The 24,254-nt window shown below is 42.8% G+C and overlaps 1 protein-coding gene across 1 annotated transcript; it reads right to left on the reverse strand.

Moving 5' to 3' along the window:
- Positions 1 to 4,657: 4,657 nt before the first annotated feature.
- Positions 4,658 to 23,885, reverse strand: MAP3K8 (mitogen-activated protein kinase kinase kinase 8). The gene is made up of 9 exons (XM_080340148.1): positions 23,691 to 23,885; positions 20,807 to 20,931; positions 19,586 to 19,946; positions 16,681 to 16,845; positions 14,914 to 15,175; positions 12,311 to 12,417; positions 8,275 to 8,427; positions 7,396 to 7,642; positions 4,658 to 5,900 (listed from the first exon to the last, which is right to left on the reverse strand). The coding sequence occupies exons 2-9, from the start codon at positions 20,839 to 20,841 to the stop codon at positions 5,767 to 5,769; spliced, it is 1,464 nt and encodes a 487-aa protein (XP_080196274.1). The 5' UTR covers positions 20,842 to 20,931; positions 23,691 to 23,885; the 3' UTR covers positions 4,658 to 5,766.
- Between the last annotated feature and the right edge of the window lie 369 nt (positions 23,886 to 24,254).

The following is a 24,254-nucleotide window of genomic DNA, read 5'->3' on the forward strand; positions in this document are numbered from 1 at the left end:
TACAACACCAACAATATTATTTGGGAGAAGACTATCTGTCTTCATGGCTTCTGGTACTAATTGCTCCTGCGGGAAGCTTCGCTCTGCCACGATGACATTTCACATAGCAGCACTATCCAGTTCACTAAAACTCCTTCCTAAATATAAATAAGACTTTTTGTGATTAAAAAAGCACAATGAAGTACTGTAATCATCACTATTGCAAAATCTAGAAGAATAGTATCTAGTGAAATATGAAAGACGGCATGCAAAATGTTAAAGGCAAATTCCAGTTTACAACAGCTGGAGTTAGATGAAGTTTGCAAGGAGCACCACATTTCCTTGCCTAAATCCAGAATTTTCCTTCTTTCCTCAGGCAGCTGAGGGATGAAAGGTCTCTGTTGCTGATCATTGCCAGAGGAGTTCCTGGTTTCATCTCCCACATATCCTCACAAGGGGTCTGGAGGCATGTGTAAAAAGCGGCTCTTGCCCAAGATCTGCTTATGGAGGGGTTTTATGGATGGTCCCCCCTGTCCTCTGGTGTGCCAGAACACAAAGTGTGCATGGACCCGCTGCTGGGCATTAATTCTGGCTTCGGGTGCCTGAATGTGCAATGCTGCCTGAGTGTCCATCCGACAAATTAGTCCTGGAAGTCACACCCACCCCTTCATCACGGAAAAAAGGAATCTTTTGGTCCCATTTACAAATTTCATGGGGTGCAGGAAGAAATACCACACTTCTCTTTAAGATACGCACACTCAGAGACACACCTGGAGGCCTCCTCCTTCCAGGTGATTTCTGACTTCTGATCAAATCTGCACTTCTTCACAAACACTACAGGGGAGGCTAAAAGAAGATGCCACAGTTAATACCAGAGTCTTCCTGCAAGGCTGGAAAACAAAACCTAGCTGGGGTAGCAGTGGCTTGAAGCAGTGCACAAAGTGAGACAGACCTTCCTGAACATTTTTAAGATTATTTGTGTAATTTTCCTTCCCTCAAAAGTGGCTGTTTTGGCAAATTGTTTTGGCAAATTATTGATGTGCTGCAGCCAAATATGTTTTTATATTTCTGTAGAAGAGCCAACCTAACTTCAAAGGGTACTCCTTGTTTACTTGAAAAAATCTTTCCATACACAGAAAATGCTTCAGCTTTCCCTGAAAATAACCTAGTGCATACATGAAAACAGCTTTTGGCTAACTCTGGCTGAGACAGTGAAACCAGGTTTTCTGTTCCTTCAAAACCACCTACACTCAAAACCACATGGTTGCAGCATACATGTCCCTCCACAGCAGGTCTGCAGGGCGGGCAGGGAGCCAGTTAGACAGTACATCATTGCACGGGGAGGTCGGACAATTTTTTGAACACATCCCTTTGTGGGACCCTTTGCCAGCATCTCTGGTGATCTGGTGTTGCCACCTCTTGCATGCCATAAAGCGCAGCCTTGGTCCCCATGGTGCCTGGCTCCTGTTGGAACAAGATTCACACTGGAGACCACATTTATGGGTGACTGTGCTGCTGCTGTTGCATGCAGCTTTGACAAGTATCGGCTATGCACAGCCGTCTTGTCTCTCGCACTTCACTCTGAAGCGCCCCTGTCTCTCCTCCCTCTGACAGCCTCTCTCTAGACCAGCCCACCTGCTCCTGGACACAGCTCAGACTGACCCTGCAGCCGTGTCACACCACTGCTCGGGTGGCACGTGGGGCTGTCTCGCGCGGGAGGTGTGGGGTGCAGGTGAGCAAAGGCTCGTGGCTGTGGCAGCAGCTCGCCTCCTCCCCAGTGAGTCACCCTGCCCCAGTATCAGTCGGCAAGGCTGTTGCTGGTGGCCAGCCTGAAGCAGCATGAGTATGCCCATGGGACCTAGTGAGCCACTCCCAAGGTCCAGCTGGATTTTTTTGGGGCGTTGCTGAGTTTGGCCAGCACACACTGTTTGTAAATGACTTGTTTTCCCATTACGCAAATGATTAGCTTAGGACGGTGACAGTTTTAGACATGGACCTTGCTGGGCCTACTCTGTAAGAAATGGATGCTCAGGCTTCAGATAGTGCTTTGGAGCTCATTTACTGGGAATGTACAAAGTCCTTCCTGCCTGGGCATGGGATACAAAGCAAAGCATAGGAAACAAAGTCCTTGCCTGCAGTGCCTGAGCCTGCCTTGGAAGCCACTGGTACAGCCCCAAGGAAAACTGCCCCCAGCTGTACACACCCTTCCAGTTTTGGCCATGCACAGAACCATGCAGCTCCTGCTCCCCAGCCCTTTCCAACCATTCCGTTCAGTCTTCTCAGTGGCTCCAGTGGTCAGACCTCCAGTGTCCCTTCCCCAGCTGCCTCTTTGCTTCTGCCATTTAGGCAGAAGAGCAACACTTTGGTTTGCCCAAGATGTCAATGAAGGGGCTAGTGCTCAGCCAAGGGCATGGCAAACTGCTCTATACTTCTACTGCAGGCTCTTTCAAACCTCCGCTTGGGTTAACATGGAAGCTCATTTGACTCACAGGCAAGCAAATACTTATTTCCACTTCCAGTTTGTCTTCCAAGTCTCTTCTACCCACTGACATTTTTGCAGGATTAGAAGAAAGAGGGCCTGATTTTAGAAGGAGTTAAGAAACCTGCAGAAGCCAGGCAGCAAGTGTAACCTTGCTGGAGGCGTGGGAGAAAGAAAGGGGGCCAGGGAGCACAAAGATGCAGCAATGCAGCAGCTACAGGCAAATGGAAAAAAAACAGGCTTCGACTTCTCTCTTTTCCCCGATGTTGTTTCAAAGGCATGACCTAAACCTGATCTTCCTTCACAAACAGCATGAGGAGCTCAGCACATCTTCAAATGATCTCTAACCCTGCCGCAGGCTGCTCACACTAAGGAGCCCTGTGGAGAAGCATGGTGGTGGGCTCAGGATCGCAGGCTGATCTGAGCACAAGAAACCTGCTAAGGCCAGGAGGAGAAAAGGTACCTCCGGCTCTCCAATTTCATCAGCTACTGCAAACAGTGCGTTTCTCCGCACACTTGCACTTTCCTTTGCAATTAGTATCAGTCTCAGCATTCCCCCAAGAGAAAATGAAACCGCACACCAGAAATCAACACGGAGGCAAACGGTTTGCAAAATCCCACAGCTCAGCAGAGAGGGGCCATCCCCCTGAGCCCTGTGCTGGCAGGGTTTTCCCACCACCCCTTCTCTTCCCCTCCCCCTCCCCTCCAGTCTTGATTGCTCCAAGTGCACAGCTGATCAGGCAACCGGATTAGAGAAACAATCTCCCCCCTCCCAGGTTATTTCTAACCCAGTTCACTCCCCTGACCTAATTTCCCAGGCGGTGCCACAAACCGGTGAACCTGCACAGTGCAGGGGTGAGCTGCTGTGGGACAGGCGTGAGGGATGTGATGTGCTTGGGATACGATGTGTTGCTCCAGAGAGAAAGCCCTGCTGAGCTGCAGCCCCAGGCTCACCTGTAAAACAGTCCTCAGCTGTTAGAAGTCTCACAGAGCTGGTGGCAATGCCTGGTGTTTGGTGCACCTGAGCAGCTCTTTGTTGACTGTGCACTGGTCCTCTGAAGTGATATTTACCACAAAGCACCATCCTGTTCAGACCTGTGGATGTACCTATACAGAGCTATTGGTTCACTCAGACGAACCTTATCATCTTTGTCAATACATATTCCATAATTACTTTAGACAAGCAGTTCACTTATTACTTGTGTAGTGTGAAGACACATAACAGCCATATACTAAGAATGAATATTAAATAGTGAGCTTATCGTCATGTAAAGATTTCCACATTACGTCATTTAACTGAGTGGGGGAGAGGATGGCATTGAAGAAAAAAAATAAAAGTAAAATCAGTGTAACATTTTTCAAGCAATAGCAGCCTTCCATTCCTACATGGACTTCATGTATTTGCATAACATCTAGTCACTATTTGGTGGGGATAAATACCTTGATTTTATAGAAGGGAAACTGAGGAAGAGATTTTAAGCCCACCTCCAGTTACCTGAAAAGCAGCTTCCTACTAATTCTGCATATTTCATTAAAGATCAAAAGCCTTCAGTAGAAGACAAAAAAATTGAACCCAGTTCTCTCAATGCCAAGGTGAGCATCCAGATCATTAGGTCACATTTTCTTTAAGTCAGTCACACTGAAATTCTGATCCCTGAATATCCTGATCACTACAGCCAGTATTGATACAAAGAGGCCTCCCCTACGCAGCTCTCACCAAAGCAGCCAGTCATCTAGAGATTTAGCACAAAGTATTGGAGCAAGTGGGTTATTCCCAGAAGGATTTTTTCAACAATTAACATCAGGCCTGAAGTGCTGTGTGTTGTATACAACCACTGTGCAACATCCACACAGTTGAGGCGTGTTGGGGTCTAAGAATGAGATTTTGTCAGAGACACTCATTGTCTGTTACCAAAGTCCAAAATCCATCAGCAATGACCTTGACTCAACTCCCCAGTAAATCAAATGATGTGCGCAGAGTACCTGGACCATGGTAGGGGAGGTTGGCCCAGATACGGTCACAGCCCCGCACGGTTTTGCAAGATGAAAGAACAGAGTGACCACGTCTCAAGGCACTGAGCTGGATTTATTCAATTGACCATATCAGTATCAAACTAGAAATCATCTTTTTAAGGTCACGTGTTAGAAACAGCATTAAATATTAGACATATGAAAAAGAGACTGGGCTTCAGAAAAGATTCAGTGTACAACATACATAGTATGCCATTTTAACACAAATGCTTATGAAGGGTCATCCTAAGCATTAAAGAGAGTTTTATAAAAGTTTACGTTCTCATCCGATGGGATGTACAGAACTATGCAGTTTACATAGTTTTACTATCATCCAAAACATCATGTTTCAAATGTATGAGGCACAGCAAGAACAACAGAATTCCATTTCCATAGGAACATAAACACAGCTTGTCATTAATGACACGCTTTCCAAACCATAGCACTCACAGCAATTATACACATGTACAATCTTAAAGTATTAAAAAGCAAGAGTCTGGAGCCTGCCCACTGTTACCAACAGGGAATAACATTGGTTCTGCCCTTGAAAACCACCCAAGATACCCTTGCAGTAGCTGCAACATAGGTAGCAGTCACTGCTGTGCTTTGTCAGGGCAGGCTTGCTGAGCTGTTCCCAAAGGTCACCAATACGGCTAGTAAAGGAGTCCCTACGCCCACAGAGAAGGGTAACAGCACGCTGCTTAGCTCTGACAGCCCAGGGAAGATGCAAAGTTAAAACACATCTGAAACCAAGGGATGCTCCAGAGATAGCTGATAGAAATTAGCTCAGCTTAAGGGAGGCCCTGATTTCTGTTAAGAATGACCACAGTCTCGCCAGGTCTCAAAGACAGAACAAGACTGAACCAGTCTTCAGTTAAATCAAAGACTTCTTTTTTTGGAAGGGTTTTTTAAGGACAGCTCAGAGAGACTTAACTCTTACAGCCCACATACTCAACTTCTTTTTTTTTTTTATGGCAGTATTTGCAAGCATATATTACAAGTTTTATAAAAGTGCAAGACCCAGCACAGGAAGATATCCTGGATTAAGATGTTCCCAGCAGTGTTCTTTTTGCCATCTTCTTGTTGGTCAACCAGCAGACACATGAATATCGTTGCTTGGGATCAGCTTATCAGAGCCCCTAAGGGTTTAGCTTAATCATCTGTACAGTGAAACACTATTCACATTTTACAGCCTACAATGGCAATATTTTTATGTACAAATTTGAAAATCGTCTTAAAAATCAAGTTTTAAGAGGTAGAGGTCCATTTCTGGCCTGCTGAAACACAATGTTACTGAGTCAGTCGTATTCTAAGGCTGGTGGTCCCCTAACTATATTGAAGTAACCAGCTAGAGCTCCGAAGTCTATGTAGAGCGATCTTTGCCTCTTCAGCAGGTCTGACTCTTCCATGCTCCCAGTACACAATGAGGAATCTAAAGAGGAAAGAGACAAAACATGTCCTTATTGCACAAATTGCTACATTAGTTCAGTTTCACAGTTGCAGACATTACTGGAATAATTTGCCTAATATTTGATTGTATTTATCTGTGGTTTAGAAAGCTTCATTTTTAAGGACAGTATAACATCAACCGCATATAAAATAAAATATACTAAATCAAACCACAACTCTAGGGAAAAGAACAGTAAGCAGTTTGCTACTGCAAACAGCAAGTGTGTTCAACCTCCATCAGCTGGGACAGCTAGGCAGAGCTTCCTCATCCCCTGAGCCACAGTACCAAAAGAGAGTTTAGTGCAAGAAAAAACCCAACCAAAGAGCTGCTTTCTGCCAGCTGAGAATTCCCCTCATTACAGGGGAATTTTAATCTAAACAGATGACATCCTCTTTGTGTCACTGGGTGTGAAAATACAGAACAAATATGGGACCATCACTCTCGGACTTTTTTATTTTCAATCAAGGTCTGAAGAAACCAGACCTGGTGTGCAACAGCAGAACTCCCGTGAGTACTTGTATAATGATTGTCATGGAATCTCAAGCACCTAAACTAAAGTTCCTCTTTAATGGTCCAATATTTTTTCATCTTCAAAAGAATTGATTCAGATGGCCTGGGCTGGTCAAAGTATTATACACCCACAAGGCAAAATTCAGAAGGAGCAATGCCATTCGGGATGCAAAGGCTGTGACTGATTTAAATGTTAAGTGGATTTGTTGCAACAATTATGCATTATAGCACCCAAGACTTTGCACAGATATCTTTTCAAATATCTACCACAATCATCACTTGTCTGGGATCAGTTTTTAAATGCCTTTGGCAGGATCCACCTCACATATTTTAGAGACAGAAGAAAAGCATTTTAAAGTCTCCTAGCAGGTTGCTGGCACTATATCTCCCTTGCGCTTAATATTATCTGAGGACACATTGAGTTTTCTAACTGGTTCATGTGTTATCCTTCATAAAGCACTTATTAATGCACAATGGGAGCCATGTTCTATCGTACAGTCATTTATGGTTTTAAAACAAAGGGCTTGTACTGTTGACACTCAGCAACATTACATTTATTTTTTTTGTGTCTTTTGCTTTAAGGAGGCAAAAAGTGTTGGATTTGGTGGTGGTGGTTGTTGGATTTGTTGTTTTTAACAAATTACTAGTATCAATAAAACACCTCTAGTGCTGTGGTAAATTAAGGCAATTTTGGACAGCAACCTATACTTCATGAGGAACTGCCCTGAATGACTGCCAGGGCTTTTTCATGAGCCCTCCCAGAGCTGCAGAATTCAGGCTAAGTTCCTCCCCTGTTGAAGTCAATGGGTGTTTTACATAACACTTAATGAGCTCTGGGCCTGATCTCATCTGATTGGGATTTTTATTGGTCTCTTTCCAGAAGCTTCTTGAGTTTCATTTGTTTCTAAACACTCAGTTTTGACACCAAGTCTGCACAGTGCAAAGTAAGTAAACTTGAGAGCGTTACCTGTAATGTTTTCTGGCAACTGCAGCTCCTTCCTTGCGAGGAGTCTTTTCCTTTCAAACAATGCAGAGTCCAAACTCTGGCACCGTGGCTGCTCCTCTGGGGGTGGGTGTAACGCTTCATGTTTCAGTAAGTCTGCTGCAGACAGCCTATGATTAGGATTCCTTTCTAGAGCTGCTTCTAGCAATTCTCGCATGGAAGTGCTGCAGTCTTCAGCAATGTCCTCTAAGGGAGGAGCTTGCTTATGTATCTGTTGAAATAAAAAAGACAATTGAAACAGTTATTCCAGAAACCATGGAAGAGGAAGTCACAAATAACCACATGAGTGGTCAGGGAATTCCCCACTTACAGCTCATCACCTCCCTAAGCTGGGCTGATCAATTAGAACAGATGATGTAACTGCACAAAATCTACCTCTTTTAAAAATCAGATTTTATAATAAATTTAAAAACTCAAAGCAACTCCAAGCAACCCTAAAATCTGATGCAATGCAAATTCACCAGGTTTCTGTACTACATGGGGATGAACCAGAGAATCATATTTGCCAGGCTCCAGTTTAGCTGCAACTTCTAAGCAGAAGAGAATAGCTGAACACAGATGGGCTTGCTTCAATCAAGTTTCAGACTGTTGAACTCCACCCTTGCAGTAAATCCAAGGCCTGTAAGTTGTAACACAAACCACAGAGGACTCCATCTCAGCCTCTGTCCTCCCCTAAGTGATCAAAACCCACTTCTTCCCTCCCTTCACTGCAGCAAAAAGGATGATACCATCTCTCTGACAAATATTATGATAGTTTTTATATGACTGGAGCTTTCCCAACAGAAGTACAAGAAACCTTTCAACTGAAACCGAACTAAGGCTTTGCTAAGGAAGGACACTTACAATATAGAGGTAGGACGGATATGCAGAACGAGGATATCGGTTCACCCAGGGTGGGATGCCAGTTTGCATATGAATAATAGTAGCTCCCATGCTGTAGATGTCTGCTTTTGTTGTGTGGCCTCTGCAGAGGATAACTTCAGGGCTCATGTAAATCTGTGAAGAACAGTCAAAAAAAGATTAATCAATAGAGGAATAAAACAAGCAAAGACCAATTGTGACATTTTGTGATCTGGGAAACTTCTCTCTAAAAGGATGCATCCCACTAGTACCTGCAGCCTAAAGATCAAGCACCAGCTGGGGAACATACTTTTTGTTCTGTACATTCCCACAACCACAGGGATTTTCTAGTCTGGCACCTCATACTCCAGGTTTGCCCTCACCAGACAGCCACAGCTCAGTGGCTAGGGGACTTGGTTGAGCTGTGAGAAGCTGAGCTTCAAGTCATGGCTCTGCTTTGTTCAGCTGGGTAGCAGGAACCTCTTCCCTCCACAGCAAAAGGAGGTGCCTCAATTGCCAGTTTGCTTTGCTGGGTGCTGCTGGGACTGCTCCATTCTGCTTGAGTAACATGGGTGTGCACCAGACTACGGAGAGAGGGCGAGCCCACTGCCAGCCACTTGGCTGGGGGTCCAGTCCTCAGACCTTCTTACAATGGATGCTCCACTGGGCAGAACCGGGAGATATACACCCTCCTGTCTTCCTTACTCTTCTCCTCTCACCCCCTTATCCGATAATCTGCATGTTGGGGCATTACCCTAAGAAATGGCATGCTGAATAACAAGCCAGGTCTAAGGCAATGCACAAATTAACAAGGCAGGTTTCTTAAGTCCTGCTGGGTGCCCTTTCCACCAGGTTACCCCCAGAGCAGCTATTAAGGCAAGCATCCCTCTTCCATCCTTTCTTTAAACCAAAAATTCTAATATCTTCTAATCTAAAATATAGTATCCATCCAAACACTTCACATTTGGATTTGGCAAGATTCTGAAGAAGGATCTGGTGGGAAGCTCCTGCCAGCTCCGAATGCAGCTGGAGGAGACTCGGAGGGGCAGGGCTCAGGAGCCACAACCTGCGCCAGACAGGAGCTGCCCACACGGCTCTGCCACCACCGACCGAGGGAGCTGCTTTCAACACAACGTGGGCACAGCACACAACACACAACACACTTAGTTAACAAGCTACCCTGCTTGCTTCTTGTTTCTACTTTTCCCTCATCCAACTTCCCTCTAAAGTAGCCAAGCAGAATTCAATTATTTCAAGTCATCCTGCCACAAAGAATCACATTAAAAGCCATGAACTGACACAGGAGCAGGAAGTTAAGTAATCTCTGCATAGTTTGACGACTTATTACCACACACTGAGAACAACTGTAGGGCTCATACAAATTCCAAGGAATATTTCCCAGTAAATCACATACCATATTTGCAAACAGTGCTTCAGATCAGAAGTGTGTGCAAAGGTTCAGCAGGTGTCTACAGTTGCTACATACTCCCATCCATTGACTTCCTCGGGGCTAAGATAGAGTAAGTGTGCCTGCACCCGCCACCTCTAAGTCTCATTAGGAGCAAAGAACAGAATTTCTACTTTTGTTAAAAAACTGTCATTAGGAAATACAGTGCAACTTGAGTGAGATCTATATAAACAAAAAGCAGCTACATTCTTGAGAAAAAAAAAGGATGCTGGAGCAAGAACCTGTCTGCAGTTAAAGTCATGAAAGTATGAAAATGGTCAAGGTGCATCTTGATTGCACAGGGACAAAACATTAAAAATGAGATGTGCACCAAAGCTGTGATTTCAAACTGATTTAGACTGGCCTAAGTCTCTGTTGCCACCAAATGAGGCAGCTAAAGCCCCAGTTACCTTTCCATTCCCACTCTTTCCTGCTACTGGGCTGGCACTTGTCTGCCAGTCAGACGAGAGACACAACCCAGTTAAAACCAGTCCCCTTCTTTGTGCTGTGCTAGTTTTAGTTTAGCATTACTACAAATGAATCACACCTTCCACATTCCATAAACCTTAGCAGGTAACTTTTTCCTCCCCTCAAATGGTTTTAACTGAAGATAACATTTTAACCAGGTGACAGAAGGCTAACAGAAAATGTAGCAAATGCCTAGAAAGAGTATTTCCTGCAGAGTAGTTTCATCACAACCATGGTATATTGTGCTGCATGTGTCATACACACACTCTTCAGAAACCCCAGACTTTTCATGCTACACCAACTAAACAAAATTTAGCTATATCTTTCAATCATTCTGCCCAGAATTGTGATTATTCAAACAAATAAGATTCAGTACTTTCAGACTCTGAAGGGTCAAGATCTTACTTTGAAAAACATCAAGAAAGCCAGTGCTATCAAAGACTACGGAGGGCACCTGTGGGTGACTGAACTATGCACCCCACAAGGCTAAACATGGGCAGGGTGGAGAAGAATATGCCTTGGAAGAAGACTGTGTGCAGGAAAATCTATAGACCAGCATTCACGATGTTCCTATAAGTCTTTGACTGCTATTTGAAAGCCTTCTTTTCCAGCACTCCCTCTGCAACCTTACTTCTGGCCTGCAATGCTGCAGCAGAATGGCAGGATTGCCAGTTCCAAGGACAGGCTACGTGTTCCCTGAGACAGCAAACACCAAGCACCGCAGTGTTTCAGGGCTGTGGGGATTATCGTTTTTCTGAGGACATGACTGCAGGTGCTCAGTAGTGTGGGACAACTTTCTTCCTACTAAATGAAGAACTAAGTGTTTTTTGCAGTTGTTCTTACTAACATGAACTTGGCCTGTTCTCCAACAGCCAGGAGCAAATCAGCACTAGTCCGGTCCACAAACCTGGAAATTTCCTGTTTACACACATCTCCATTCTTAGGAAATACCCTACAAGGGCTTCTAGCCCATTTCCACCATTTTTGTTATTCTCATTAACACAGCACACAAAAATCCCTCAAACAACCCAAACCAAAATAAATAAACCCACAAATCAGGTACATCATATGCCAGAAAGCATGTTGCCTCCAGTACAGTAAGCATTTTAAGCTCTTAATTCCCCTGACTAGAAAGACAGTGCAAACAAATCTTCAAGTATTTTCCCAAATATCTTGAAAACAAATAAACAAGTCTGACTTTCTGTGAAATCTTGGTTTACCGTACCCCTCCAAGGAGTGAAATGCTCTTTGTCAGTTATACAAGTATGTCCTCTAAACACATGCCTATGCTGCAGAAGACTATCCAAATGGTAAGCACCGACATTTTGGCTGAAGCGTTTCCTGTAAAGAACCTCCTCCAGCAACAGAGAGCCTGCAAAGCCACATTGGCAGCAGCTACCCAAGCTAATTGTTGCTGCTTGGCTGTTTGCTAAAGCTCCAGCCCTGGAAACACCTCAGCGTGGGTGTAGCCCAAGTGGCATGCAGGACCTCTGTGCATGTTCAGAGCCAAAGTCACTGAAGACACTCACCTCCGTCCCTGTAATGCCTAAGTAGTTTACCAGATAATCATCAGCCATGCCATACATAACCTCCAAAGGACAAGAGGGTTACGTGGGGATGGGGAACAGAGCTTAGAAATACTAAGGGACAAAACCCAAAGGTCTGTAGTTTCTGCAGTTTCACAGGAGGAATCAAACTGCTGTGTTGAGCAGGTCACCCCAGTCTCTAGCTGATATCTCAGAAAAAATCTTTGCTAGAGCAAAGAACCAAATTCCAGTCTGAAGTGTCCCTGACCAGCAGCTGATTCACTGCAAACAGCCCTCCTCAGAGCACTGTTTCTTGACTTCAGTGAATCCCAGTTTCTCTGACTTTGGATTTAACAGTCACTAACAAACAGGACTGCAGAGGAGGTGACACAGCTTTTGAAGTGTAACATCTGATTCTCCATTCAACAAGTTGAAAATAAAAATCTAATTGAGATTATATTAATGCTTGTTTGCAACTTTTTGATAAGTTTTTATAATACTTTTTTGCTCAAGGTTCTACCCTCAAGCTCCAAATTTCAGCCTAAGCATCACAACCATCAGAATAACACTGAGGGCTTTTGTCACTTCAGCTTCTTACCTCAGTTCCTCTAAGGTCTTTGGGATAGTAAATGTCTTCAGTCATTTGAACACTTAGGCCAAAATCCACCAGAACAGCCTTAGTTGACATAAAGACAATGTTGCTTGCTAAAAGAAAAACACAAACGACAGCATTTAAGTTTCTATCATGCTGGGGGCATTTCTTTTACAATGCCTGTTTCATTTGGCTGTTAGCCTGAAACGGATTAGCACAACCAGTCCCTATAGCTGACACAGTCCTTCTCCTAGCCAAAACAGGTCTGCTAGTGATTAGGTCCAATTTTAAAACTTATCTTAAAAATAAAACTAGAGTGGTTGACACAAAATAAGAGTCAACGTTTGGTCATTTTCCTAGCTTAAAAAAAAAAATATGAGAGAAAATGTCTGAGGGTAAGGGAGGAAGGTAGAAGACTGGCAGGCACCTCTAGTACAGCGAGGCTTGAAGATTAATGGTCTCCAAGGTGAAGGGCCTGCTGTGCAGGTCTGTCTGCAAACAACATAACTGTTGGTCACCAAGAGGTTTCTCTACACTAATGATTTAAATGAAGACAGAAGTAGAGTGTAACTGAGGCCCCTCCACAGCAGTTGCACCAGTGTCCTGCACTGGTCAGCAAGAGTGGCTCAGCGTGATGACAACAGGCAGACTATGGCTGCAAAAGTAATAAAAGGTGAAGAGCTTCAAACTCCCACAGGATTGCAGAAGTATCTAGGAGCTTAATTCACTTTCCTTCATAAAATTCTGTCCAAGGCACAACTTGGTACTCAAAGGCTGTCTTTGCAGTTGTATTTATGAAGGTAGGACTCTGTTTGCTGTTTCAGAACAAATTCTTGTTTGCTGTTTCAGAAGACATGGACAAATGAAGTCTCCAACTCAGACAACAGAAACACATTTTCTCCCAAAGGAAACTGTGGGTCATTTTCAGTCTTGACAGTGCCAATCATGACTATCCAGTGGGAAGATACAGGTTTGATTTCCACAGTACCAGTTCCTGAGGCAAACCTGCACACAGCCACCTTCTTACCAGTGCTACAAAACTACGTAAATAAATCTGTAATTTCAGGATATCTTTGAAGATATAGATTTTAAACACTACATAAAGGACAGTGCAGAGGGCCACATTGCCACAGCACAGCAAGCTCTGCTGCCTGTTTGGGACTGCACCAAGGCCCAGCTTTGGCTGGGTTTGGACTAGTGTTCCTCCCACCTTATGATTTAACCGATTTCCAAACAGGGTTTAAAATGAGTGGCAGCACTGAACTGCTCCTAAAAGCCAACAGAAAATCCTCCTCCTCCCTTTCTTGACTCAGGGGAGTCTTTCAGTAAAATCCCCTTCTCCTCCTGCATCAGATGGACAGAGGCTCAACAGTGGCTGGTGCAGTGAGGAAGAAATCGGACATGTTTTGGAAACAGTCTTTTCTATAGATTCTGCCTGGCAAGGGAAAATATCAGCCCTGGAGGCCAGCAGCCCCAGGAAGCCACCTCAGCTCCTGCCCTGCATCTAGTAACATAGAAAAATGCTGGAAAAAGCAAAACACACTCACAGCCACCACATTCACAATGAGCTGGTTCTCCTATCTGCTATCTAGATGTAGTGGGCTGGGTTTTGACTGGCTTGGTTTTTAAACCTCTTAATTAATGTCATTGTTACTGTCAATTACAACAAATCCATGGGCAAGACACTACAAGCAAGAAAGCACAAGGGAAAATTAAGCAGTTTAATAGTTGTAAGAATCTCAAAGACTTACAACTAAAGTACTGATCCACATTTAGTAAAAAAAAAAACAAACAAAAAAGCCAAACTGAGATAAAAATTTAGCAACTCCTGATAATCATCTTCTGTCAACTATTTATTATAACACTTCAGTTTGAATATTTCTATTTCAAACCCTCAAGTTTAGCAAAAATTAACTCATAGAAGATAAATGTCTTCATTAGAAGCACTGTTACTAGAAAGGCAAAATTTATCTGTCTGCAGCGGGAGGAGGTGCTGGGGAAAACATTATTTAATATTAAACTTAATGTAATGCATTAACATGTTAAACCATTTAATATTAATGTAGTAAAGTTAGGTTTAATATCAAAATGTCTTGATTATTTATATATGCCAATACCTAGGACTTTTTAAAAGCAAATACGTACTAAAATTTGCCGTAACTGTTGAAAGAAAAAAAACCAGTACAAATTACGTATTTAGTTCCAAAGTGGCTCAAACTGAGGAACAGCCATGCAGAGACATAAAACCTAAAAGAAGGTGCAAGCATAAGGTGGGCACGGAAGCACTTAGGATGAATTTACATAGAAAGAAGGAAAATTCTGGCTTAACACAGACTCATAGTTTTACCTATTTTCTTTAGCCTTTTATTTCAAATTGAATTACTCAAGAAAGCCAAATGAACTATGACTTTCGAATCATCCTCTCCACTGAAGTGAATTAATAAATTGGGTAAATATCTCTTACCTCCAGAACCTGACCTTGCCGAGCATTATCCATCCCTCCCTCCCAGAGATGTGAGGCCACACGCCCCAGGTAAGCCCCAGGCTCCCCACCAGAACCCCAGCCCAGCCTGGACCAGAAACCACCCCAAGGTATCACACACACATACGTTTGATATCGTGGTGGATAATCCTCTTGGAGTGGAGAAAGTCAAGTCCTTTCAGAATATGCTTTGTCACCCAAATTATTTCAAATTCTCTCATTGGACCACAACTCTCCAGCTTTTCCATGACAGATCCTCCCTCTCCAGCTTCCATAAAAAGATGGATTGTTTCATCCCACAGAATAGCACCGTATAATTCAGCAATGTTTTCATGACGGAAACATGCCTGTATTTCAACATCCGATGGTTTGAACTGCTCCACTGGGACCTAAGACATTGAAACAAGATCACAGAAAAGCAGTTAAAAAAACAGGTTATCCGTACTAACATTAGTTATCTTATAGATTTAAATGGAAGAAGGAAACAAAGCACTCCTATCCACTTGTTAAAATACAGAGCTTTATTTTGATTCTATAACTTGTTCTTTGTTTCCACTTGAGACACAACTTGTTTAAACTTGAGAGAGTTTTTGGAATCATGCCCAAATAAAAAGCACAATCTTCCAGAAAAAGCAATGTAGCAAGAGCTATTCCCGTCAAAATCCAGTAGTTACGCAAAAGCTCTATGCAAACTTCCTGGTGAAGGACATAAAAATCCCTCTGCTTCTTCCACTAGCTTTGTGCAGTCTCCTCAGCTCTACCAGAACTACACAGCCGTTTCACATGTGGATCAGTGCTTGCAGCACACAGCACACTCTGCAGACTAACCATGCTCAGGACCATTACTGACCTCAATTCAATCCTTATCAGCACTGTTTTATGGCTTACAAGAAATGAAGCTTGCTTTAAAGTGAGCACCTGGCAGCACTATTTCTTTAAAAAGTACTGACAGCAGACTGCTAAGACAATAAAAGCAGTGTTTGCTTACACATGGAAAGGCTACTACCACTCTTTTTACTCTCTTTCCCTCAGACTTGTGGCTGTGAACCAAATAAGAGACTAATATTTTTACTGCAATGAGACATACTGTTTGCATTTTCAGAGACATTAGGATGCTTTAATTCTACAGTGGTTTATGCAGAAACAGTAAACTAAATCTATCCCCATGTGGATACACTGGCTGCAAGGGAAGGACATACAGCTGCCTCCCCAACTCTTTCTCAAACAGAAGTATTACCGGTGTCCCCCAGTATTCACGAGCTGAGGGACATCGAGCAATGCCTCAGTTGAGCTTTAACTGGCCCTAAATATTTACTGCTCAATTCAGAATAGCATGCTGAATGGTGAAGTTGAAAGAAAATGTTGGCTTGCATAGAAATAGGGCAATGCTCAGCAGTTTTCTTAAGACATCACAACCTTAAACTCTGTCAGTGCCCAAAACACAATTAGAGTTGGACATTAATGGCACTGGAGTAAAGAAAACTTAAGTCTAAGGACCCCAGTTAAAGGACGAGATGCTAAAGTCATCTGCAGCCACAGAGTTTTGCTCTCGCCTTCAGCAGGGATGTGACCTCATGCTGATATCTTACCACCTCAAGCACATCAGGAGAAGTAGAAACTCTTCTACCCCCGCTCCACCACAGGCCTGCCCACATGGCAGTTACACACACTTCCAGATACTTTCAAAATGCAGAAACTTTTGAAGTCCCAGAGCCAAAAAATTAAAACAAGTTAACAGTTAAAACCATGCATTTTTCCTGCCTTGTGTAAGCTGAGAAAACCAAGACCATCACCAGCCTAACAGTGGAATTTGATGCAGTCATATTTGAAAGTACAGTGTATGTATTATGTCATACAATATTTGCTCAGAGATTAAACTACTGAACTAACATACCAGTTTGCATGCCATTCGTTTCTTGGTTTCTCTATCTTGCGCTAGGTACACCTTCCCAAAAGCTCCACGAGGAATAAAATCAGACCCAATGTTCCTGTAAGTCAGCTTCCATGGAAACAGGAGCACATCCGAGTCAATTTGATAGCGCCCATTCTTGGGTGTGATCTGTGGAGTTAATTAAAAAAAAAAAAAAATCACAATGAAGTTAAAGGTACTTCAAGCCAAAAAAAAAAAAATACATTGCTTATATATGTGCCCAATACACGTGATCTGTTCAGCAGTCTTTATTTAGAAACACCAAATGGGAACAGCATGCGAGGCGTGGCATTCATTCACAGCCCAGGCATTCACATTTCTCTCCAGTGACTAACTTATGAAGTGTAAGTTGCAATTAACTGTCTTGAAACAACAACAACAGCAGCTGGGTTAATGAAGTTACCCACCTCTTCTTATTAAATTCACCTGCACGTTTGCCCTTCCTGTAATCTGCTAACTTGTTATGCCACATACCTGTTACTCACATGCTATCTTATACAACGTGAGCAAGAGTTTCAGCATTTCCTAATATCACATGTACTGCTAGAGGAACACGTTTTGATTTTTTTTTTATCTTGTATCGGAGTTTCTGCTGCTTAGTAAAAGGCCGAAGAAGTCTGCCGTGATTTTATCAGCCACATTCTTCTAGTTCAAAAAAAAAGCGTGAGTCACGCTGTCTGCTTTAGGTGGTAACGTTGGGAGCTTTGGTTCTCTATACTGTCAACAAAGTGAGGAGAGGTCCTCCAAGAAGCAATTCAGAACATCTAAGTCAGTATCTTGCTCTAAATCTACCTGCGGAACAGCTCCCCAACTCTGCACACGACAGAGTGACACCAAGCTCCTAACTACAGCCACGTGAGTACTGCTTGAGGTTTGATTTTATGTCTTCAGTCTCTTAATATTCTCTCAGCTAAAGACTAAGTTATGTTTCCTGTGAACATGCTTCTAATTAATTCAGGGATATACACTATTCTCAGCATCTGGAATATCATTAGCCTGTTTACTGCTACTTTTGAAGATAAATAAAAGCAGATCAAGGATATTTATCACTTCATGACTGTCACATGGCCTCACGTACCCAGTTCTTCAGCTACCCTTTTTAAGATAACAGCATATTAGGAAGATTATTTGGTTTATATTTCTTTTTAAGATGTAATGCACGTAGTCTTTCTGTACTTTAACTACATGTTTTTCAATTAGGAAAGTACCTTCTTGACTGCTAAAACTGTCATTTTTGACTAGTATCTACATGAAATAAAGTTAATTATTCAAAGTTCTTAATTTTGAGGAGAATAAGTTCTTCACTGTTGGGGGTGTGTGTCTTTTAATAAAAAGTATTTTGCTTAAAATATGCAGAATGAGCCTCCCCTTTACTTATCAGAACCAAAATAAAGCCTGTAGCAATCCCTACATCTCACCTACGCACTTCAGCATGTCAAGGGGTTGAGACTAACTAATCCACGTGGGTTGTACCTGTCCTGGAGAGTAACGCAGACTCAAGTGGAATGGATTTGCAGAGCAAGAGAGCAACAATCGCCATGCTATTCACGTTTTCAGGAGGCTTTTGGGACTAGTTCCTAGCCTGGTCCTGTGCCGTGAATCCTCTTTTGTGGCTGCAATGCATCCTTCCAGTTTAGTTTCAAGGAAAGAAACAAGGCTTGCAGATCCAGCACTCCAAGACCCTTCGTGACATAAGCCACGGTGCAATCAGAGGGGGTCAACAGGCAATCAGAAACACTCCTGCTCCAAACTAAAATGCTGTAGATATTTACAGTGTAGTTGCACATGCTGAAATGCATGTATAGGTAAGGCCCAACTCCAATCCTCAGTTGCTTAATAGGATCACATGTACCTAATAGTACCTGGTTCATACCAATTGTATGCATCTATAGAAATAATACGCAAGCAAAACAGCCGTGAGTATGTAAGAACAGTGTCTACCCTAAGTATAGGAAACATTTAATATTAGTAAATGTAATTTCAATGTCAGAGTTTAAAAAGTGACTTTTGCAATACTGCAATGCTCCCCCCAAATCAGAATAAAACAATACCCTGTGCTATTTCACACCCGAGTAACCAGTTAAGCCTCAAGCAATCAATGTTCACGTATAAAACCTATTACATGCAAGATATTTAAGATGATAGATGTGGCACGTCTTAAGAAAATAAAGCAGCGACACAAACATATATGAACAAACTTCCATTTCACATCTGGTTGTTTCCAGAGCAACTGATTTTAAATACAAGTCAAATAAAACTAATACCTACAGATGCTTGTAGAACACCAATAAATGTATCTCAGAACAACACATCTATACTTGAATTTAGCAGTGTGATATTACAAAATATTGCAATTCTGAAAGTCACAGTTGATACTATATTTTTCTTCTCCTTACATTACTACTTTTCACATTTCATGCCATTACAGTGAATTCAGTAACTATAGCAAAATAGATCCTAGACCTTTATTTGTGAATTTTGCATGATAAACTCTTTTTACTGCCTGAACACAAGGCACTGGAAAACCCTGTCTCCCAAACCTGTAAGCCATCATAGTTGTGCCTTTTGTTTTTTACTCCATGTCTTAGGTTTGTATTCAGTGCTGGGAAATGTTTTCTAATCTCCAGGGATACCAACAGGCAACATAGAGTGGATCTTTCTGAACAAAAGCCCTTTCTCCATAGCTGCTGGATACTGCAAGGACTAGACTTGATGACCTCAGAGAACCCCTCCAGTCCCAGGTTTGCACAGGGAACAACAGCCTGGCTGTTACTCCTGGGACTGGGGGTGATCTTCTTTGATTAAAATCATTAATAACTTTCAACTACTAAGGTCTACTAATTTTCAAGTAAAAATAAAAGAGACATACCATATTCAAGAGGATTCCAGATTCTTGCTGTCTGCATCCTTTAAATGGTTTTGCAGTGTTAGACACCTGATTTGCAAAAGCAAGAAGGTCTTCGACGGTCCCATATTTGACAGAGGACATAAAAGAAACCTCCCTTTCACAAAACAGTAAAGATTCCGCACGTTCTTCATTTTGATTTGCCTCTTCACACATTGTAATTAAGCTGTCTTCATAGACTTCAAGGTCTCCACCTGGATAAAGGTTTTCCATTATGTCTATCACCTCCGACATATTTAAATTAGTTAGCAACAAGTCAATCTCCTCTTTGCTATCACTACCCGTGCTCATATACTCCATTACTGTCCACTTTGCAAAACCACTCCTGAAAAAAAAAAGAGACAAACAAACCTGAAAAATCTTTTCACCTAAATTTGTTTTAGCAAACTAAGAATGAAAAGAAGTGATCAGGGTGATAGACAATTCATGATTGTACAGTTACATTTTAAATCATTAATTTGTATTATGATCATAATTGGAAGACTGGGTGAAGAGAAACCTCCCCTGTCATTCATTCATGGACTTTACTTTGACAGTGGTTTTTGTTAGAGGAACGGGCACAGTATGGAAGCACAAACTAGTTATATTTTGCTGGATATGTAAAAACAAAGGAGCACCCTCAAGACAAATGAAGGAATTCATTATCTGGAAATAAATTACAAAGAGCTATAAACATACTAAATTACTTTATCCCCAAGTTTTTATGAGCAATTTATGTGATGTGTCCAGAAAGAAGGTCATGGAGCAAGATCATTCCACTACTAATAAGCATCTGTTAGTATCATTGCATAAAGCACAAGTAAGTCACCACATGAGATACACAACCCATCTGTTTTTTGCAAATAACTGACCAGAACTAAATTTGAACTGAAATTGTCACCAGTTTCAGAAGAAAGTCAGAAACTGAGCTATCATAAAAGCAATGAGCTTTTCAAGCAGTTTTCAGCAATTTGTTCTACCCTCACTATTCCTAACAAACACTTTTTAAGATCAATCTTGACCATTTTGCTGAAATGGACTTTCACTACTAGAAACTGGATTTGACATCCCAAGCAGCCCTTTCCCATCCCAGGTTCCTACTTTAAGCCAGAGAGTTACTCTATTCAAGTTAACGCATGTGCATGGTCAGTCACTAAAATACTCACACAAATAGTTTTCAACATGTAAATGTCTAGGAGCACTTACCTTGTATTTATCCTAGTTGCATCACACAAAACCATCAAAAACGTCTCAGTATAATCCCTAAAGACGTCATGTTTCTTGAACCCGTATTTACCACTGATGACAATTTCACACCGTTCTGTAGCAGTCTATTAAAAAAGCAAAACAAATAAAGCCGTGGCAGACCAGCTCAAGCAGAAAGACTGGTTTATACTCATATGATCATTTGCTTCACAGGCTTCATGGAAAAAAAAACCAAAAAACAAAAACCAAAAAACAAAAAACCAAACCACTATTAACCACAAGGCTGAGATAACAGGGGTTTTTTTGCAAAGAAAAAAAGATGACAGACCAAAAAAGAATCAAGCTACTATATGATCATTCAGACTTTCAAGCAGTAGCGAAAAATAAGTTTTCCATGATTAGGTCTCAGGTTTTGTTGCTTCTGCCTCATACTTTTTAATAGCAAAGAAGGTAGAAGGATCTCCTTTGCCCCTCGCAGAACTGAGTATGCCCTTATTTAGAGAGCTCTCACTTCCCTTTTCCATAATCCACTGCAACTATCTATTTTGGGCAAAAGATAACAACCAGACCAAAAGATACATAAAAAAGAAAGAAGAAAAGAAGCAAGCATGATCTGTCTCAAGGACAAGCAGCAGTTCCCTGAGGCCATGAAGCAATGCCGTTTACCCAGGTACAGTTTTTGGTTATGATCATAATCTTTCTTACCCTCCCCACACGGACGTGGAAGCTTTACAGCACATATTTCTCATGGGCTGGAGTATTTACGTCAGCTCTAGCGCTGAACAAAACCGAGTAAAATGACGTGGCTCACTGGGCAAAGAAACTCAGCCCACGTGCTGCGAATTCGAAAGGCAGGACAGGACAGCTCAGCAGCCACAGCACAGGAAAAGGCAAGGGGACAGACTGCAGTGCCCTTTTCAAACCCTGGGTGACAGTGGCGGAGCAGCACCATGTCCCTCCACCCCCACAGGATGGACACAGTGACTTTCACCAGCATTCTACACCAGTTCACCCAGCCTCAACCAACCTGAGAGGACCCCTAGCATTAGAGCAGGCAAGTAGGAATGCTGTGGTCGCCAGCACTACTCGAGCAGGGAGCACCCAGACTCTGTACCCAGGTGCTGAGAGGTCAGGTTTTCCCAACCTACACAAGATTTACAAGATGCTGAGGGTGTTTTCTAACCCCTATCATCCCACCTTCCTGTTCTATGCCCAAGCTAAAGGCCGCTAAAATTGTTTACTCTTTATTATAAAGGAAACGTCTATGTTTCCCCACAGCAAGACTTTTATTTGTTGCTTTTTCTGGTGCTGAATTAAGGGGGGTAGAGAGAAAAGAAACAGTCCAGTCATAAAAGGAACTGAGAGACTGTATGTGAGAAGCCAGGTAAAGTCAGAAACTAGTCCTCAGGGACTTTCTGAAGAAAAACACAAGCCTCCAGATGCTCTAGTCTTCTGTGGATAGAGACAAGTTCGTACCATGATTAAACTAATTCGCTCTCTGCTAATGTTTCAATGCATAAAGCAACTGTACAGTTTAGACCAAATGCAGCTTTCTGTAAGTACCAGCTCTGCTCTGTTCCTCAAAATGTTCTGAAACTACAGGACAATACCAATAACGCCCTCAACAGTTTCACTACTATCAAAAAGCTCTGAATGACAAGAAAAAGTGCCAATAACCTGTATATTCTCAGTTCTGTGCTGTTAGTGCTTGAGGAAAGCTGCAGACCCTTCATTTTTCCGTACATCTAGCAAATTCTAAACACTAAATGTTCACATAATGAGCAGTGTCTAGTCTCTTTAAAGCTGATTTTTAAAATTACACAGCAAATTATATATTTTATTTCCACCACTGGCAAAAAGGTGTCCAGTTAACAACAGGGAATCCCTTTTTTTTCCCCTAAAAACCTCTAATAGTATCTGTGGTGAGCACCTAAGTAATGTTCTAAATCATAGTATACAATTCAGTTAAATGAAGAAATTACATCACTAAGTATGTTTTACTTATATTCTCAGTTAAAAAACTGGTTACCTATGGTGGAAAAGTAAAACTAAATGTAAGCACTTAAAACAGCTGCTAAAGCACAAGACTCTCCAGTTCTGCCATTATTTCAACATCATCACATGAGTAATTTGCAAGCCAAGAGTTTATTTCTCTATTCATCACGAATAGCTTTTCTTTAAACTTCTTTTTCTGAGAGGTGTGCTGCTGGAGAGCATCCTTATATCCACCTTATCAAAATAAGAGCAACTGGATAGCAGACTTGTGAGCCCCTGTGGGATTTTGTTGTGTCAAGGATCAACAAATCAAAACAACCAAACAAAAATACAATATAATTTTTTTTAAAAAAGAACAAAACTAACCAAAAACTGCACAGAATGGCTCAACACAATCACACCCCCATAATAAAGATTCCTTGTGCTGCTTTTAGGGAATAATTTTCTGGGTCTAAGTGGAAAGTAATTGTCCAACCGTGATTTAAAAAAAAAATAAACAAATATATATATATACATATATAAATCCTTATGTGCTTTGAACAAAAGTTATTGCCAGATCTTGAAAAGCACAGTCGCTCTGAAAAATAAAGTTCTGCTGTTAAGGGACAAGAAACTGCAACAATTTCAATCTCTCCATCACGTCAGATTTCCACTTGGGGAACACAACAAGCCACCCCAGAGCGCAGCTGAGGGGTGTTCCGTGCCCACTCTGCCCCGCAAGCCCCACGGGGCCAGCGCAGGTGCTGGAGATAGACGGGGCGGGGGCAAGGGCGGCCGGAGCCCCCTCAGCTGCAGCCCCGGTACCTCCGTCCCTCGCCGCCCCGTCGGGCAGCCGTGCTGCCCCCAGCGCCCACCCTGCCCGCTCCCCTCACCGCCCGGCCCCGCTTACCCGCAGGGCGCCGGGAGAGGCCGTGCAGCGCGTCCGTCCGTCCGTCCGTCCGCATGCAACCAGCACCGGGGCCGCCCGGCCGGGAGCTGCGGGAAACTCCCGGAGGCGGGGAAGGGCGCAGGTGGCGCCGCCCGCCCCTCGCCGGGGGCGGGGGACCGGGGCGGCTCCGGCCGAGGTTTCTGTTTCGGTTTCCCGGAAGGTGGGAGCCGGTGCCGGGCTGCCCCGGGCCAAGCGCAGCCCCAGCTCTGCCTCTCTCCTCGGACCTGGCACCTCTCCGGCCGTGGCACCTCCCGACGGCAACTGCGTGTCGCTGGCTCGTGGCGTCGGTGAACCCCTTCGTGTCTCCGTGGGCAGCATCCGCATCCAGAGGGGAGCCCAGCAGCCTCCTGCACACTCGTAGTTTGAACATTATCAGAACAGAAGTTCAGCTGAAACTCCGGAGGAATTTAGGACAACAATGTGAAGGATTTGTTAGTGGCAGTAGGATCAAAATACTCTGCGTTACAGTAGCATGAGTTTGCTAAGCACTAAAATTGGGCAGGATTACATTTTATTTCTCATCCA

The sequence above is a fragment of the Nesoenas mayeri genome, assembly GCF_963082525.1.
Source record: "Nesoenas mayeri genome assembly, chromosome: 2".
Classification (NCBI taxonomy): domain Eukaryota; kingdom Metazoa; phylum Chordata; class Aves; order Columbiformes; family Columbidae; genus Nesoenas; species Nesoenas mayeri.

Bases quoted from the DNA above. Each gene is read 5' to 3' on its own strand.
- MAP3K8 (XM_080340148.1), bottom strand. From the start codon at position 20,841: ATGGTTTTGTGTGATGCAACTAGGATAAATACAAG. The intron at 7,643-8,274 runs GTAAGTGTCCTT...TTATTTCAACAG, and splicing joins ATCCGTCCTACCTCTATATT to ATACATAAGCAAGCTCCTCC. The intron at 5,901-7,395 runs GTAACGCTCTCA...TTTCCTCTTTAG, and splicing joins GTTGCCAGAAAACATTACAG to ATTCCTCATTGTGTACTGGG.